The sequence below is a fragment of the Notothenia rossii genome (assembly GCF_949606895.1).
Source record: "Notothenia rossii genome assembly, chromosome: 11".
Classification (NCBI taxonomy): Eukaryota; Metazoa; Chordata; class Actinopteri; order Perciformes; family Nototheniidae; genus Notothenia; species Notothenia rossii.
The window spans coordinates 57,659,743-57,678,337 of NC_136910.1; the positions used below are offsets into that span (position 1 = coordinate 57,659,743).

Genomic DNA, 18,595 nt, shown 5'->3' on the forward strand with positions numbered 1-18,595 from the left:
ATTTCTATATATATAGCGGGTACTTTTTCCCTCTTTTTCCGGCCCCATAAAATCGTGGTTCTATCAGGCCAGGGCCAGGGCTGAACTAGTGACGTCAACACTCTCGACTGCTGATTGGTCAGGGAGAATCGTCACAAGATCGCGCGCGAGATCATCCCTAGCGTCGCATATATATCTAGAAGCAAGCTTGCAGCATTTTTATACACAGCATTTTTGTAAACGGAGGAGCTACAAAAATGGCAACATCAAAGAAAAGCACACCGTGGTCGACCGAGGAGGTGACGACATTCCTACATCTCATTGGGATGATAAAATCCAGCGGGAGCTCGACGGAACAACTCGAAATGTGAAAAGTTTGCCCCGCCTACACTGCATTGCTACCCCAGGTCCTAAACTGTAATGGGAATGCGCCGCGGCCTCGGACGGCCAGCGAGGCAGCCCGAGGCCTGAGCGAGGACGCTTAGGGACGCTTAAACGGGGCTACCCCGCTGCAGTGGAAATGTGCCATTAGTGGCCAGCACTTAGTGCCCCAATACCGAAATTGGTACTTTTTTCTCCCCAGGATAGTCCCACCTCTAGCAGGGACTAAAAATGGGGGAAAAGATCTCATGAACTAAGTTCTCTTTTTGGTGTGAACGCAAAACTCCAGGCACTATCGGGACTAAACGGGAAAAGTACTCCGGTGTGAAAGCGCCTCTTGTGATTGCTTTGCTTGCAGCTACACTCAACATCCCAAAGAAGTATTTTGTTTTAATATTTGTGGATTATACACAACTTTAAAATCAATGAAAATGTTTTCTAGACAAGACACGGGTATATGATCATAAGTATTGGTTTGGAATTAGCAATAAAAATACCTTTGCTTTCAGGGTTAGATTTGAAGAAGGAACAAATTGCACAGGCAGTTTGAAAGAGGTGGGGGATGGAGATGCATCATTGACTTATTATGAATATATTTCTTTGTGTCTGCTAGGTGTTTTACAACATCAGAGACAAGTTTATTGCCAGGGACATTTACAATGTTCTATGGTGTAGGGTGCAGCGAACAAAAACATGAGAAAAAGAGTTGTAGGAAAAGCTCTAGGTATATTGGTGTTTTTCTGTTTTGTTTCTTTCCGTTAACTGTCAAGTGGGAACTATGTATTTGTTTTGTACGTTTTTGTGTTTCTCTTATTTTCCTACGATACTGTTATGATTGGCTGTGAGTAAGAACATATGAAGGACAGACCATCTATTTCTATCTTTTCTTTTCTAGAACGGGGCAGGTAATATAAGATTATTTTCTTTCTCCCTGCTCCTTTTCGGGCATGGTGTGTTTATAGAGACATGTTTTGTAAATAAGTGTTGAAACGAAAGGCGAACAAGGCTCAAAGGTTTCAAAAAGACCAATATGTTGTTGACATGCTGTGCATTCATGTAATGCATAATGTGTGTGGGGTCGGTATCAGATTTTAATGCATATATTACCCCTCGCTCAGGGCTATAAACGGCAAATGCTTTCAATTTGCTCCCATTATATATATTATCTACACATGACAGACATTTTACAACCCTTGCTATCGAAACCCAGGACAACGAGAGTAAATGAATAATGTTTTCACTCAGACGCCAAACCTCGCTTAAACACGGGAACTCATTTTGGAGCCAATTCCCTTTCATTACGTTAGAAGGAATCATTTCTCTCTGTTCTGTTCTGATATTACATTTGCCTTTTAATTTAAAGAGGCCCTATTACGCTCTTTGGAGGGTTTGCCTCTCCTTTAGTGTGTTATATAAGTTTGAATGCATGTAAATGGTCTGCAGAGGCTAAAATAAAGAGTTTTTTTAACATAAAAGCATGAAAACATGTCAGAGTAGATACACTACATACTAATATACAACTGAACATCAGCAGGAGAGGACTCTTTAAAGTAGAGACACTACATACTGATATACACCTGAACATCAGCAGGAGAGGACTCTTTAAAGTAGAGACACTACATACTGATATACACCTGAACATCAGCAGGAGAGGACTCTTTAAAGTAGAGACACTACATACTGAGATACACCTGAACATCAGCAGGAGAGGACTCTTTGAAGTAGAGACACTACATACTGATATACACCTGAACATCAGCAGGAGAGGACTCTTTAAAGTAGAGATACTACATACTGATATACACCTGAACATCAGCAGGAGAGGACTCTTTAAAGTAGAGACACTACATACTGATATACACCTGAACATCAGCAGGAGAGGACTCTTTAAAGTAGAGACACTACATACTAATATACACCTGAACATCAACAGGAGAGGACTCTTTAAAGTAGAGACACTACATACTGAGATACACCTGAACATCAGCAGGAGAGGACTCTTTAAAGTAGAGACACTACATACTAATATACACCTGAACATCAGCAGGAGAGGACTCTTTAAAGTAGAGACACTACATACTAATATACACCTGAACATCAACAGGAGAGGACTCTTTAAAGTAGAGACACTACACACTGATATACACCTGAACATCAGCAGGAGAGGACTCTTTAAAGTAGAGACACTACATTGTAAAAGCAATGGGGCTATTTTACACACACACACACACACACACACACACACACACACACACACACACACACACACACACACACACACACACACACACACACACACACACACACACACACACACACACACACACACACACACACACACACACACACACACACACACACACACACACACACACACACACACACACACACACACACACACACACACACACACACACACACACACACACACACACACACACACACACACACACACACACACACACACACACACACACACACACACACACACACACACACACACACACACACACACACACACCTAACTCCGGGGACTTCCGGTGGCAGTATACGCCGTGAAGTGGTTTGCGGCCTGCCAGTAAACCCAAAGCAGAAGAAGAGACGTCAGCGGCTTCATTTGCGTAATCTTCCCTCAGGGACTTATTCCGGTGTGAATGCGATCTGCTCTTAGTTCCATGGGCAGGGGCGCTGCCAGGGATTTTGGGCCCCATGAAAATATATCACATCGGGCCCCACCACCAGGCACAGGCCACGCCAACCAAGCACAATGCTGTAACCACACCTCCAGAACCCAACCGACTCATTTATGCTTTAAATAACTCCACCTGTACAGGCTTGCATCTATCTTGTAGTCCAATAACTGCACAATATTTACTGACACTGAGCTGTGAAAATATAACACTGTGCAGACTGCAACATTCTGCTGCAGTAGAATTCACTATTTGATATAACACTAACACTCCTGACAATAGACCTCAATAGTCATCTTTTATCTATACATGCCTTTTTAATAACATTTTTGAATGGAAAATTCATAAATCAAAATAAATATAACTTAAATATACATGACCTCTTAAATTAAAATAAAGTGAACATTAACACCAATATTATCCTTTATAAAATGCTATCACAAAAAAATAACATAAGCTGCAGATGTTTTGTAATTAAATAAATATACCAACTACAAAATAAGCAGGTATTAAAGTGTAAATGGACAACAAAACGGAAATGGAAATGAAAAGGCCTGATGGCTAAATCAGAGCAAAACTGGGTGACATACTGTCCCTCTCTTTTGTCTTTCTCTCCTTTCTTTTCTTTTTTGAAAGCCTGACTTTGTTTGTCTAGTGCAGTTGGTCCTTCATGGAAACCTGAAATAACTGATGTTTCTTTCCAGTTCAGTGTCGCAGAAAGAAATCCATTGATGTATCATCACCTCTCAGACCAATATGTTGAGCTTTTGCTCGTACAGGTGCTTGTTTAGACCTTTAAGTAGTTAGAAAACAACATTGTGTTTACTAGAAGTCTTTGTGTTTGTTTACACCTCATGAATGCAAGTCCAATATTGTGTCTTTTAGCTCCTTTTTGGGTCCACCCACTCATCCGTCTCTTTAGCTGCTAAATGCTAAACGATATTTAAAAACCACCACCTTTTTTTATCTGATAAAGACATTGTAACACTGGTGAGGGTTAACCAACACAGCACACTTGACCTACAGCTAACCAATTACCCATAAAATCAATAAAAAGCTCCGTAAGGCTGAATGGAGCTACAGATACATCAATTAGAACAACCACGTCTACATTGTTTATATAGAAATATTGATTATAAACGGCGTTGTTCGCCCTGAAAAGTGCTTCTAAAAGACCCACAGCTGTGAATTTAGATTAAATGTGTCTTCAACCTCTGCTGAGAGTAATGTACGTTGCCTACGGCTTGATGCAATGCATGCTCTGATGGCTGCTGCCCTCTCAATTATTGAGACCGGATAGAAGATGCACAGTGACGCACATGGAGTCGTTGTTATTGTCTAGTGCAGTTGGTCCTTCATGGAAACCTGAAATAACTGATGTTTCTTTCCAGTTCAGTGTCGCAGAAAGAAATCCATTGATGTATCATCACCTCTCAGACCAATATGTTGAGCTTTTGCTCGTACAGGTGCTTGTTTAGACCTCTAGTAGTTAGAAAACAACATTGTGTTTACTAGATGTCTTTGTCTTTGTTTACACCTACTGAATGCAAGACCAATATTCTGTCTTATAGCTCCTTTTTGGGTCTCCACCACCCACTCATCCGTCTCTTTAGCTGCTAAATGCTGCAGAACCTTAAAGAGCAACTTCCAGGTTAAAGACACCAGTGAATAAATGTGTAGGAAAATGATGAATACACTAGATTTTCAAGAACATACAGAAATATACACTACAGTGACATCTGGCGTCATTTTTGTAAGAAATGTTCACTTCTGCATAAAAAAGCCTCGGCACGTGACCTCCCGCGTGTGACGTAACACGGGGGACACAAGGGGGAGAGCGGCCGGTGTAACGTATTAATAAACATGGATCCCAATGCTAGTTTCGACACAGAAGAAGTTGAACATGAATATTTGAATGCATATGACGGACCACAACCTTATAATTATGAGAAAGACGCTATAATACTGGATACCAACAAAAGAAGCATGGCGTTTAGCTGAGCAATAAAAAGCTCCGTAAGGCTGAATGGAGCTACAGCTACATCACTGAGAACAACCACGTCCACATTGTTAATATTAATATAGAAATATCGGTTATATATGGCTTTGTTTGCCTCTGTTAAGTGCTTGTAAATTACTCACAGGTGTGAATTTAGATGAATGTGTGTCAAAATGCACGGTGCCAACATCCCAATGCAGTGCATGCATATACGACTGTTTGTGTACAGCTGAGGAGGATTAAATATCATGGCAGCAGTTCTCTCTGTATCAGGACTTGTAATTCTCAGGCAGATGGCGTTCCTGTGATGGCGTCTGGCCGTTGGATTGGAGAGGCATCATAATTACAAGGAAGTGTCACTAACGAAAACAAGCCATGAACATTAGAGTATTCAAAAACGGTGTGTTATGAGGTGGTAGAAGTACTCAGATCTGGTACTTGAGTAAAAGTAGAAGTACTCAGATCTTGTACTTGAATAAAAGTAGAAGTACTCAGATCTGGTACTTGAGTAAAAGTAGAAGTACTCAGATCTTGTACTTGAATAAAAGTAGAAGTACTCAGATCGTCAAGAACATATGAGTATAACGGCCCGTCCACACAGCGGCGTGTGTTGAAAGCTTCACCATTCACTTTGAATGGTGTGACGTTACTTTTCGCCGAACTGCATTGTGGTAAGCGAAGCGGAGCGTTGCTGGCGTGGCTCGCTGCAAAAGTTGAGCAATGTTCAACTTTTGAAGCCTCGGCAGAAACGTCAGCCATTCGGATCATATGCCAGTACAAGCTCTAGCCAATCAAACCGCTGCTTGTGTGTCAGGGGCGGGAGATTCATGTGATTGGTTGTTTGTCGAGTTTTAAGAAACGCCCGCCGGCAAGCTTCAACGCACGCCGCTGTGTGGACGGGCCGTAAGGGAAAGGTGAACATAATAACGATACGTTTAAATGTAGTTTATTACATTTTAGTTTTTTGCAGGAAACTTGAATAAATAAAGTTAATGTTTTTCAAACTAATACACCAGAAACACTACTTTTTGTACAGCTTATTATTGTTATGAATGGCTGCAACCGTGGATGTGTACTTATTTGATTGTTATATTATATGTGCTTGCCTTTGTATTTAATAAGTCAGTCTACTTGCTGTAAATGTATGGGTTTCTGATTTCTGATTCTTCTTAGATATTGAATAAGGAAAAACTATAACTAAAACCAGTAAACAGAAATAAAGGAGAGTAAATTGAAGTACATACAGTATAATGTTTGGTTGTGGTATTGGTAGCGAGAGTAGTGTTGGTGTTGACTACATTTCTAGTATTATAACGTCCCTCTTTATAATATAATAGAAGTCCTAAAGTGCTGCAACATTCATCGTGCTAGTCGCATGCTGCTACCTCCCTACATTTTAAAATAAGAGCTGGTTGTGTCGTGCGTTTCTCTGCTGCAAAAATCGCTAGTGCTTCAACTTTTAATTATCAAACCTCCCCATGGTTTTGCTGCTGGCCGTGGGGCGAGGTGTATCTGCCAGCAGGGTCTGTGGCTGTGAAATGAGCTCAGACGCTGCCACACTGTGCAGAACTGCATCAACACAGTGGGAGGAACTTGCAACTGTCAATGAAATTTCTGTGAGTTTTGGTCGGTACGAAGAATTTCACATCGAGAAAAATACGAAGAAATAATAAGAATAATGAAAATAGGGCTCCAGCAGAAAGACCATTTTAGTTTGTTGTTGTCTTATAATCTTCTCCTATTTAATATTGACTAATCCATTACTTGCACAACAATATCCTGCATTATATTTGTTACTAAAAAGTTGTATTTCCACATATATATTTTCAAAATCCACGTATATATATATATATATATATATATATATATATATATATATATATATATATATATATATATATATATATATATATATATATATATATATATATATATATATATATATATATATATATATATATATTTATTATATATTATTATTATTATTATTTCCCGGTCTTGTTTTCTCTTACATTGCCTTGTTGCTGCTTCAATGCAAACATTTCCCAAATTGGGATCAATAAAGAACTTATCTATCCATCCATCTATCCATCAATCTATCTATCTATCTATCCATCTATCTATCCATCCATCTATCTATCCATCTATCTATCCATCCATCCACTTATCTATCCATCTATCTATCTATCCATCTACGTATCTATCTATCTATCTATCTATCTATCTATCTATCCATCTATCTATCCATCTATCCATCCATCTATCTCTCTATCCATCCATCTATCTATCTATCTATCCATCCATCCATCCATCTATCCATCCATCTCTCTCTCTCTATCCATCTATCCATCAATCTATCTCTCTATCCATCCATCCATCCATCCATCTATCCATCCATCTCTCTCTCTATCCATCTATCCATCCATCTATCTCTCTATCTATCCATCCATCCATCCATCCATCCATCCATCTATCTATCTATCCATCCATCCATCCATCTATCCATCCATCCATCTCTCTCTATCTATCCATCTATCCATCCATCTATCTATCTATCCATCCATCCATCCATCTATCCATCCATCTCTCTCTCTCAATCTATCCATCTATCTATCTATCCATCCATCCATCCATCTATCCATCCATCTCTCTCTCTCTCTATCCATCTACTTATCTATCCATCTCTCTCTCTATCCATCAATCTACCCATCTACTTATCTATCCATCTATCTATCCATCTCTCTCTCTATCCATCTATCTATCCATCCATCCATCTATCTATCCATCCATCTATCCATCTACCTCTCTCTCTATCCATCTATCTATCTGTCTATCCATCTATCTATCTGTATCCATCTATCTGCATCCATCCATCCATCTATATATCCATCTATCTATCCATCCATCTATCCATCTATCTCTCTATCTATCCATCCATCTATCTCTCTATCCATCCATCCATCTATACATACATCTATCCATCTTAAAGAGGCCCTATACAGCTTTGTGGGGTGTTTCCTCTCCTATAGTGAGTTTTGGTCAGTAGGTTTCAGTCGAGAAAAATAAGAAGAAATAATGAGAATAACAATCGGGCTCCAGCAGAAAGAAAATAGTTTATCTCTAAAGGGGGAAACAAAGACTCAAAGGTCAGAACTCCCCACGAGTGCTACTCAGAATAAATAAAGTGAATCACCTCCATTGGACTCCTTTGTTTACTTCCGGAACATAGTGACATCACTATGTAACACTCACGCTCCTATTGGCTAGTGCTCCAACACATTGTACGCGATATGTTAAGGGGCGGGACATCTCTAAGCGGTTGACCAATCACGACAGAGCCGGCCAGCTAACCAATCAGAGCACACTGGGCCCCTTTGATATTTTAAGTATATTTTGTTGATAACACTTTTGTCCTTTTATTTAAAAGGGGACCTATCATGCAAAATGCACTTTTTGATGTCTTTTATACATAAACATGTGTCCCGGTGTGTCAGGGAACTCACGCAAAATAAAACCTTCTCTCTTTTCCTCCATACCCAAATCTCTAAAAACGGGGGAACAACGGAGCTGACCCAGATTTGCGTCCGATATGACGTAATATCTGAAATGTGGACCCACGGCCCTATCAGAAACGTTGCTATCAGAAACAATGCCCGACTGTTTTGGACGTAATATGGTCGGTGTTTACATTAGCATGCTAACACTCAGAGCTAACCTGTACTGGAGAGCATGTGTGTGAAGAAGCAGGAAGTAAAAAGGAACTCACCTTGTGGTATAACCGGCAAGAGAGAAAGCCTTTGAGCTCCATACTGTTTCAGAGAGAATCCTTGATAATCCAGGATATGGCGTTTCATCACTTTAAAGCTTTATTCCCCAAATCAACACTTTTGAAACAGGAAGTGAAATAGAGGGATATGAGGCATGGCTAGAATGGCTGATCTGTTTGGTATTTTGAGCAAAACACTTCATAGACATGATTTTTATATTTTTGTATATATCTGAGACCTATGCTATTGCCTACAGATAGCATGATAGGTGACCTTTTATTCAGATTTTAAAATCAGGACTTTTACGTTACATTGAGTAGACCAGAGTTCCCGTTAGAAGATTTTTTCGCCGGTCAACATGTCCGTTAAAGTTTAAATCTTCCGGGACAAAATTTGAAAAGTGCGAGTCAAAGGTCTTCTTTGTTATTTATTGAGCTTTAAAACAAATTGATATGATTCGATATTAAACAAACTAATTATAGTAGAGTAACTATTCAAAAGTGTACAGTAACTTACAATAACACAGGAATAATAAACGGGAGCGCTCCCTCCCTCTCCTGACAGCCCGTCAGTATCAGGCAGCTCGCGGATCAGTAATGAGAGACCCGACAGTAAAGCTAAACATATCTATAACTAGTTTAGGTAGTTTGAGAGGTAATTAAAATAGCTACGTGTGATATTCTAACCTGAAGTGTGTGTTTTGTCCGCTCACCGCTGCATGTGATTATGCAGAGCTGCGTGTCGACTCGTCAGCAGCAGCTGATCTCTCTCCCTTCAGATTAGACTTCACTCGCGTTTATGTCCATATGGATCAGATCCAGCTAGTTCTAGCTAATGATATGACTACCTGCTAAACGTCGCTATGCAACCGGGGAAGTAAATCAGCATTATGCATTTGTTTACATGCCCACCGGAACCCTGAGGCATTACCAACAGATCAACGCACAATAAACCCATACAGGACATCTCTTTCTCCACATTAAGTGTTAGACATTAGAATTGACTATTCTTGTCTGTCACATACTCTTTTTGTCTGTCACACATCACTGATGCGGTATTGTGCTAAGGGGAAATTATTTTTGACCGTTGAACTAACATGATATAATATTATTAATTTGATGATGCTAATAATAAGGGTATAATACAACACCTTTATTTGGATTTAAAAAGTATGGGAACTTTTTACGCTTATAGGACTTCAATCATAATTGAACAAAGAACGTTTTCGCTTCTTGAGTCCAATAAATATATAAAATAAATTCACAAAATGCACCAAACACTTCTAAATACTACCTTATATGTGTGTGCTAAAGATGCTAATGAAGCAAACTTAATTATTGCATGATCAATTATTTCGATTTTATACGGATCAGTACGTGATGATTACATAAAATAATAAGCAGATATTTGCATCAAAATTGGGGATGATAAATGTCACGACGGCTGTAAACCAGATAAGGAAAAATGTACATGTTATTAAATCAAACTTGCACTGCATTGCATGACATGCTGTATCATTTATGTAACGTATGTTTTACTATGAAGTGATGCAAGGTGAAGTACTATGATGACATAATGGGGACATATCCCCCCTTAAAGTGGACCTATCATGCTATATTTGAATAATATAGTGTAGGACCATACCTATATAAAGGCATATTTATACGTTTTATTTTTCAAAATACCAAACAGATCATGCATTTTATCCATTCCCCATTTCGCTCAATTTAACACTGCCTTTCATGCTCGGATTCAGTGAGAACAGCACCATCTGGTGGCCTGGCATATGTACTACAGCGTCTCCAGCGCTTTCCAACGGCAATGTCCGTGGCTGTCTCATCCTGATTGGTGGAGTTGGCCCAATAGCCGTAGCGCCACTTCTGTGACGTCATAGAAGTGTTCAAATCTGGATCAGTCTGTATCAGATCCGTTGCAGACCCTTTTTAAGAGATTTGGGTACGGAGGAAAATAGAGAGGGTTGTGTTTTCTGACACTTGGTGAGTTCCCTGGAACACCGGGGACACATATTCATGTATACAAGACGTACAAACGTGCATTTGGCATGAAAGGCCCCCTTTAAGGAATCACCATCTCGCAAACAGCTGTAATCTAACTCGAACGACTAAAGTCCTTGTTTATATGATTTGTATTCATATTTATTTTGTAATGTAAAAATAGAATAATTGTTAGGGAATCATTTGCTTAGGTATTCAACCTTCGACCCAGTTCATCGTTTTCTCTTCTCACTGTCTCCTTTCCCGTGGCATAGGTCTACGGCCGTGGGTATTGCTGCTATCTCTCTTTAGGAGGGGCAGCTTGGGCGCATTGTTGTCACCAGTCTATGACCGACCACAAGCCGCCATGAGGTCGCTTACTGTTCAGGGACGAAGGTTCCCTGGCGCACATTATTTCCGATGGACGAGAGCTCTAGTTAGATTCAGGGTCCATATTTGTTTAGTCTCGCTGATAAAGAATGTTGATTATTACACTCTGAACTAGTTAAAACCTGGAGCTGCAGAAAGAGTTCTTCAGAATTGGTTTGGCAACCGCTGTTTCAACTCGTGACACACATTCTCATTAGCCGCTTTTATTCAAAGCGACTTACATACTCAATACTGTGGGCAATCCCCACAGGAGCAATTTGGGGTGAAGTGTCTCAGGGACACAACGACATGCTGACTGCAGTGGGGTTTGAACCTGTGCCCCCCTGATCCGAACACCAACGCACTATTACACTGCGCCACACGCCTCCCACACCCCCTGTCTTGTCAATTCTCCGGCCGAAGCTCCAAATAAACCGTCAGTGTTTGCCATCAAAGCTCCAGCTCTCCATCGTGTCTCCGAGTCCTGTCTCCAATTGCTTCGGAAGTTTCCCCCACAATAATTATTTGGGATCTTTTTCATTTTATTTATTAATTGCATTATTTATTGAGGTCTTCTTTGCATTAAATATACAGTTTTCAGATTTGCAGCATGTATTTTTGTTTTGTTTATGCTGTATGTAAATTGTTGACAAATGGGTTAAGAAATAAATAAGTAAAAACAAAAAATCGAAAATAAACCATAACATAAATTATAGATATTAAAAACAAATGTAAGTAATTTGTATTAGTTCAAGAATGATTGAGTCAATAATAAAATAAAATACATTTGAGTGTCTGCTATGCATGCATTTCAATGTTTTACGATGTGGAAATATGTAGTTTCTGTATCAAAAAGTTAAACAACGACTAAGGAGATCATTATAGAAATGTTTCTCTGTGTTGCAGCAGCTTCATTTCGATGGAAGTCAGACTCAGACACTTTGATTTACTTGAATAATCGCAAAATGTGTGTGTGCATCATCATCTGAAGGTTTGCTGCATCTAACACTTCAGATAACTTCGTAAAGTTTGGACGCCGAGGGGCATGAACATCTTTCTGATGTGAGACACGTCCTCGACCTGGAGTCTTCGTTTGATCTTGAAGCACCTGCAGTTAAACTCCAACAATATATCAGTATGTGGTGTCTCTACTTTAAAGAGTCCTCTCCTGCTGATGTTCAGGTGTATATCAGTATCTAGTGTCTCTACTTTAAAGAGTCCTCTCCTGCTGATGTTCAGGTGTATATCAGTATGTAGTGTCTCTACTTTAAAGAGTCCTCTCCTGCTGATGTTCAGGTGTATATCAGTATGTAGTGCCTCTACTTTAAAGAGTCCTCTCCTGCTGATGTTCAGGTGTATATCAGTATCTAGTGTCTCTACTTTAAAGAGTCCTCTCCTGCTGATGTTCAGGTGTATATCAGTATGTAGTGCCTCTACTTTAAAGAGTCCTCTCCTGCTGATGTTCAGGTGTATATCAGTATGTAGTGCCTCTACTTTAAAGAGTCCTCTCCTGCTGATGTTCAGGTGGATATCAGTATGTAGTGTCTCTACTTTAAATTGTCCTCTCCTGCTGATGTTCAGGTGTTTATCAGTATGTAGTGTCTCTACTTTAAAGAGTCCTCTCCTGCTGATGTTCAGGTGTATATCAGTATGTAGTATCTCTACTTTAAATTGTCCTCTCCTGCTGATGTTCAGGTGTATATCAGTATGTAGTGCCTCTACTTTAAAGAGTCCTCTCCTGCTGATGTTCAGGTGTATATCAGTATGTAGTGCCTCTACTTTAAAGAGTCCTCTCCTGCTGATGTTCAGGTGTATATCAGTATGTAGTGTCTCTGCTTTAAAGAGTCCTCTCCTGCTGATGTTCAGGTGTATATCAGTATGTAGTGTCTCTACTTTAAAGAGTCCTCTCCTGATGATGTTCAGGTGTGTATCAGTATGTAGTGTCTCTACTTTAAAGAGTCCTCTCCTGCTGATGTTCAGGTGTATATCAGTATGTAGTGTCTCTACTTTAAAGAGTCCTCTCCTGCTTATATTCAGGTGTATATCAGTATGTAGTGTCTCTACTTTAAAGAGTCCTCTCCTGCTGATGTTCAGGTGTATATCAGTATGTAGTGTCTCTACTTTAAAGAGTCCTCTCCTGCTGATGTTCAGGTGTATATCCGTATGTAGTGTCTCTATTTTAAAGAGTCCTCTCCTGCTGATGTTCAAGTGTATATCAGTATGTAGTGTCTCTACTTTAAAGAGTCCTCTCCTGCTGATGTTCAGGTGTATATCCGTATGTAGTGTCTCTACTTTAAAGAGTCCTCTCCTGCTGATGTTCAGGTGTATATCAGTATGTAGTGTCTCTACTTTAAAGAGTCCTCTCCTGCTGATGTTCAGGTGTATATCAGTATGTAGTGTCTCTACTTTAAAGAGTCCTCTCCTGCTGATGTTCAGGTGTATATCAGTATGTAGTGTCTCTACTTTAAAGAGTCCTCTCCTGCTGATGTTCAGGTGTATATCAGTATGTAGTGTCTCTACTTTAAAGAGTCCTCTCCTGCTGATGTTCAGGTGTATATCAGTATGTGATGTCTCTACTTTATGAAGAACAGTATGATAGGGGACCTTTAAGAGAAGATTAACAGACCCGTTTGTAAACGTATTAGAAAAACATCCCTCTAACTTTACTTACTTTAGTTCTGCAATGTCCTTTTCTTTAACAACATGTTCTATTGGTGGCCTGTCACAGTTACTCAGTGCATTATTATGGGAGTGAGCGCTCACCATGCTGGCGTCGATGATCTGTCCTCTCCCAGACCTCTTTCTCTCCAGCAGAGCGAGCACGATACCCAGAGCGCAGCTGAGACCCCCGCCGGCGAAGTCTGCAATCAGATTCAGAGGAGCGTACGGTTTCTCTCCGCTGCGACCCAGCCGGGACAAAAGACCTGCGACGGGAAATACAACACAGACTAAAGCTTCACACAGGATTGAACCCTAAACCCTGACCTGCAATGTGCAATACAGACACTTTTCTTTAGCAACTGTAAGATAAGATAGGGCTTTATTTATCCCCAAGGAAATTGTTGTTCCAGAAGATATAACGAACACAACAGCATGACGATAAAAATGTACACTCAGTGCAGCAAAAAGAGCAAATCAAACAACTGCGAGAGACAGACGGTCCAAAGACTGTCCAGTAGAAGTATTGAATAGTGCAAAAAGACGTAGTAGCATATACGTCAAGTCAATATTGCATATTGTTATTAGTATTGCACATGTAGTAGAAAGTGAAGGAGTTCAAGTATCTCGGGGTCTTGTTCTCGAGTGAGGGAACAATGGAGCGTGAGATGGGCCGGGGAGTCGGAGCAGCGGGAGCGGTACTGCAGTCGCTTTACCGCACCGTAGTGACGAAAAGAGAGCTGAGCCAGAAGGCAGAGCTCTCTGTCTACCGGGCCATTTCCCTTCCTACCCTCACCTATGGTCATGAAAGATGGGTCATGACCGAAAGAACGAGATCGAGGGTACAAGCGGCCGAGATGGGTTTTCTCCGCAGGGTGGCTGGTGTCTCCCTTAGGGATAAGGTGAGAAGTTCAGTCATCCGGGAGGGACTCGGAGTTGAACTGCTCCTCCTTGGCGTCGAAAGGAGCCAGTTGAGGTGGTTCAGGCACCTAGTTAGGATGCCACCTGGGCGCCTCCCTAGGGACGTGTTCCAGGCACGTCCAGCTGGGAAGACACCAAGGGGTAGACCTAGAACCAGGTGGAGGGATTATATCTGTTCTCTGGCCTGGGAGCGCCTTGGGACCCCCCAGTCAGAGCTGGTTGATGAGGGGAAAGGAACGTTTGGGGCTCTCTGCTGGAACTGCTACCTCCGAGACCCGACCACGGATAAGCGGGAGAAGATGGATGGATGGATGTAGTAGAAAGTGTTTGTAACGATGATAATGCTATTTATTTGACACTAGTGGTGGTGTGGCTCATCTCAAAAGGTGTGTCGGATGTAGCCCCCCTACTTTGTTCCTCATAGGATTTATAAACACCTGTAAATAACTTCATTAATCTGAACATAAATGTATTATCAGGCCACAGACTTAAACCATATGAAGGTGACTTTAACAGCAAGTCTTTATAGTTTGTTTCCATGCTGAATTAAAGCTCAGTATTATTGGATTTGTTTTCTGGGGATTGTTGTGTTCTTTAAAATCCTGTTTTGCTTTGACTTGTATTGAAGTAATTACTCCCTTTATTCATGCTGCAAAACACAGAGGGTGCGTTTCACTTCTCTTATTTTTCATTTCCTCGCTCCTCGGTCTCGGTCTCACCGGATGTTGATTTGTCTGCGCCATCTTGAGTAGCGTCCCAGTGGCCTTATTTCTGCCGGAAGACCGAGGAGCGATAACGTTGGAGCGATAATCGAGGAACCACCAGACCATCCTCCGCTGAAATCTCAGACACTCGCCCCGCCCCCTTACTGTGTATCGCTTACTGATTGGACGATGCAGCGCATGCACTGATCTGGCTGCTGTCAGACGATCAGCTGTGCGGCGCCATGACAAACGGACGTCGCTTCACGTGACGCTCCGGAGGAAACGACGTCCCATTGCTCTTGAAACTCATTTCCCTGCTTCTCGTGGTTTCCTTGCTAGACCCTCCAGAAAAACGCGGGCTAAAATCCCTGATTATGCGATCAAACATGCAGGGTTTTATGTGGATTTATGCGTGATATTGCGAAATAAATAAATATTGGGCTGTCTTATTTATTTATTCTCTCTCACACACAACCTGCCACTAACGTTAAACCCCTTTCCTATTCAATTAAATACATTCAATGTTTATTTATTGTAAAAGCAATTGGGCTATCTCACACACACACACACACACACACACACACACACACACACACACACACACACACACACACACACACACACACACACACACACACACACACACACACACACACACACACACACACACACACACACACACACACACACACACACACACACACACACACACACACACACACACACACACACACACACACACACACACACACACACACACACACACACACACACACACACACACACACACACTATCTGTAGGCTACTCACTTCGTTTCTTGTAGCCCTCGAAAGGGTTTTGGAGGTTGATGCCTCGGTGAATGTGAGTTGTTTGGCTTTCTTGTCCGCAGCAGCAGAAAGCATTTTCGAATATTTGAATGAATCAAAGTGGGTCGTCACCGTCGACTTTCTCTTATGCTCCAACACACAGTTGCACGGGGTGCAGAATAGTTTCCCCCCAATTTCGTGAAAGACATCGGGGTACTGCTTTGCCCGGTCTTTAGCAGAAATGTTCGTCGGTAAATGAGATGGATCAGATGTTTTCATCTTGGTGTTTTCTCTCTCGTGTGAGTTCCACACGTTCACTCTACGGTGTTGTTTTCCTTCTGTGATGCGCCAGCTGATGATGTCGTGTCATCATCATCACTACTTCAAGTCAAGACGAGTTAACTTTTTTTTTTCTCAATTTTGTGGAAAAATGCGGGGATTATGCGGCCTTTTGATAAATATGCGCCATTTTGCTGATTATGCGGGAAATTCTGCGATCGCAGAATCGCGTTTTTCTGGAGGGTCTACCTTGCGTCTCTCCGTGCTTCCCTGGTGGGAGGGACTAGTCGCAGGGAAACGACGCAAGTGAGGGAAGCAAGGATTCCATTTAACCGAAGAGAAATGCTAACTAACAAGCACACTGTACAAAACATATTAAAAAGCAGGCGTTTTATTACAGAAACAAATCATTTAGAGCGATAACACTGCGAGAGATGGATTTAAAATGAAGCTACAGGAGATCAGTGAAACACCGTTTTTATGTGCAATGTTGTTCTTTATTGGGGTTGCCTTACAAGAGGGAGATGTTAAAGATTGCATAAGAAACTACATTACAAAATGATATGAGAGAGTCGGGAATGCAAAGCTTTAGGGGGGAAATAGTTTTCAATATATCTTCATTAAACCCAACGACCTCACACGCCACATTACCATATGTTCAGTGGTATCTTTAATATAAATACATAATAAAAACAATTATGATAAACTAATTTAGGCTCTTTGTGTGCTGCAAAAACAGTATAATTAGCGGTGTGTCTCAAAAAGTGATAACAGATTCTTTTAGTTCTCTTAATGACTCATACATCCCGATTGGATGGATTTATAATACGCCTATTGTGACAAGAAGGTTCTTCATTAGAAGAACTCAGAACAGCGGACAAAAGACTGTCTGACAAACCTGTAATTTTACAGTTCATAATTACGACTTTAAAGCACTGTAATTTGTTTTGTATTGCAAGTTACATACCTGACACTCTTAGGCACTTTGGTGTCTGGGTTTGAATTGGTTTTATTTTTAGAAATGGCACCTCCCAGTGAGTAGGCAAATGTTTAAGTGCTGGAAATATGCTCATTGGATAATAGTTTGCAGGGTGCTTTTAAATGCCTCCTTGATTTAATGCAATTTACGTATTTTTATTGTTTGCTCTCTCTCTTTAACGTGCATATACAACGTCATTATCGTGGTCTGCACAAACTTGTCATCATGCGTGTATTCTGCTAACTGCACTGTCCATAACTATTTGATAGAAATACATTTCTAGCCGAGGCTATTTCCTTGTTTTAGTGGGCTCGTTTGTGGGATGTTGTGGATGAGTTTCACCGAGACCGCCTGCTCTGAACAACCAATCACCGTACCGACCGCTTCTAAACTCATGCACGAGAATCGACGTAATCCATAGCAACGGCGCGTCACTCTTAGTTCACTCTTAGTGATTTATCCTTAGTATGAGTAGGTCTCAGCGGCTTTGTGAATAACTTTTAAGAAAAAACTCCTACGTAAAATGTTTTAGCGCGAGTTAGGAGCACTCCTAGCGGTAAGATAAAATGCTTTGTGAATACGGCCCCAGATGTATATCAGTATGTAGTGTCTCCACTTTAAAGAGTCCTCTCCTGCTGATGTTCAGGTGTATATCAGTATGTAGTGTCTCTACTTTAAAGAGTCCTCTCCTGCTGATGTTCAGGTGTATATCAGTATGTAGTGTCTCCACTTTAAAGAGTCCTCTCCTGCTGATGTTCAGGTGTATATCAGTATGTAGTGTCTCTACTTTAAAGAGTCCTCTCCTGCTGATGTTCAGGTGTATATCAGTATGTAGTGTCTCTACTTTAAAGAGTCCTCTCCTGCTGATGTTCAGATGTATATCAGTATGTAGTGTCTCTACTTTAAAGAGTCCTCTCCTGCTGATGTTCAGGTGTATATCAGTATATAGTGTCTCTACTTTAAAGAGTCCTCTCCTGCTGATGTTCAGGTGTATATCAGTATGTAGTGTCTCTACTTTAAAGAGTCCTCTCCTACTGATGTTCAGGTGTATATCAGTATGTAGAATCT

General features: G+C 40.9%; 1 protein-coding gene across 1 annotated transcript in view; it reads right to left on the reverse strand.

Moving 5' to 3' along the window:
* amacr (alpha-methylacyl-CoA racemase) overlaps positions 1-18,595 on the reverse strand; it is a 40,886-nt gene that overhangs the window by 15,602 nt on the left and 6,689 nt on the right. Inside the window, exon 4 of the mRNA XM_079659214.1 lies at positions 13,943-14,103. Coding sequence (XP_079515340.1) covers positions 13,943-14,103 — 161 coding nt within the window. The remainder of the gene's footprint in view (positions 1-13,942; positions 14,104-18,595) is intronic.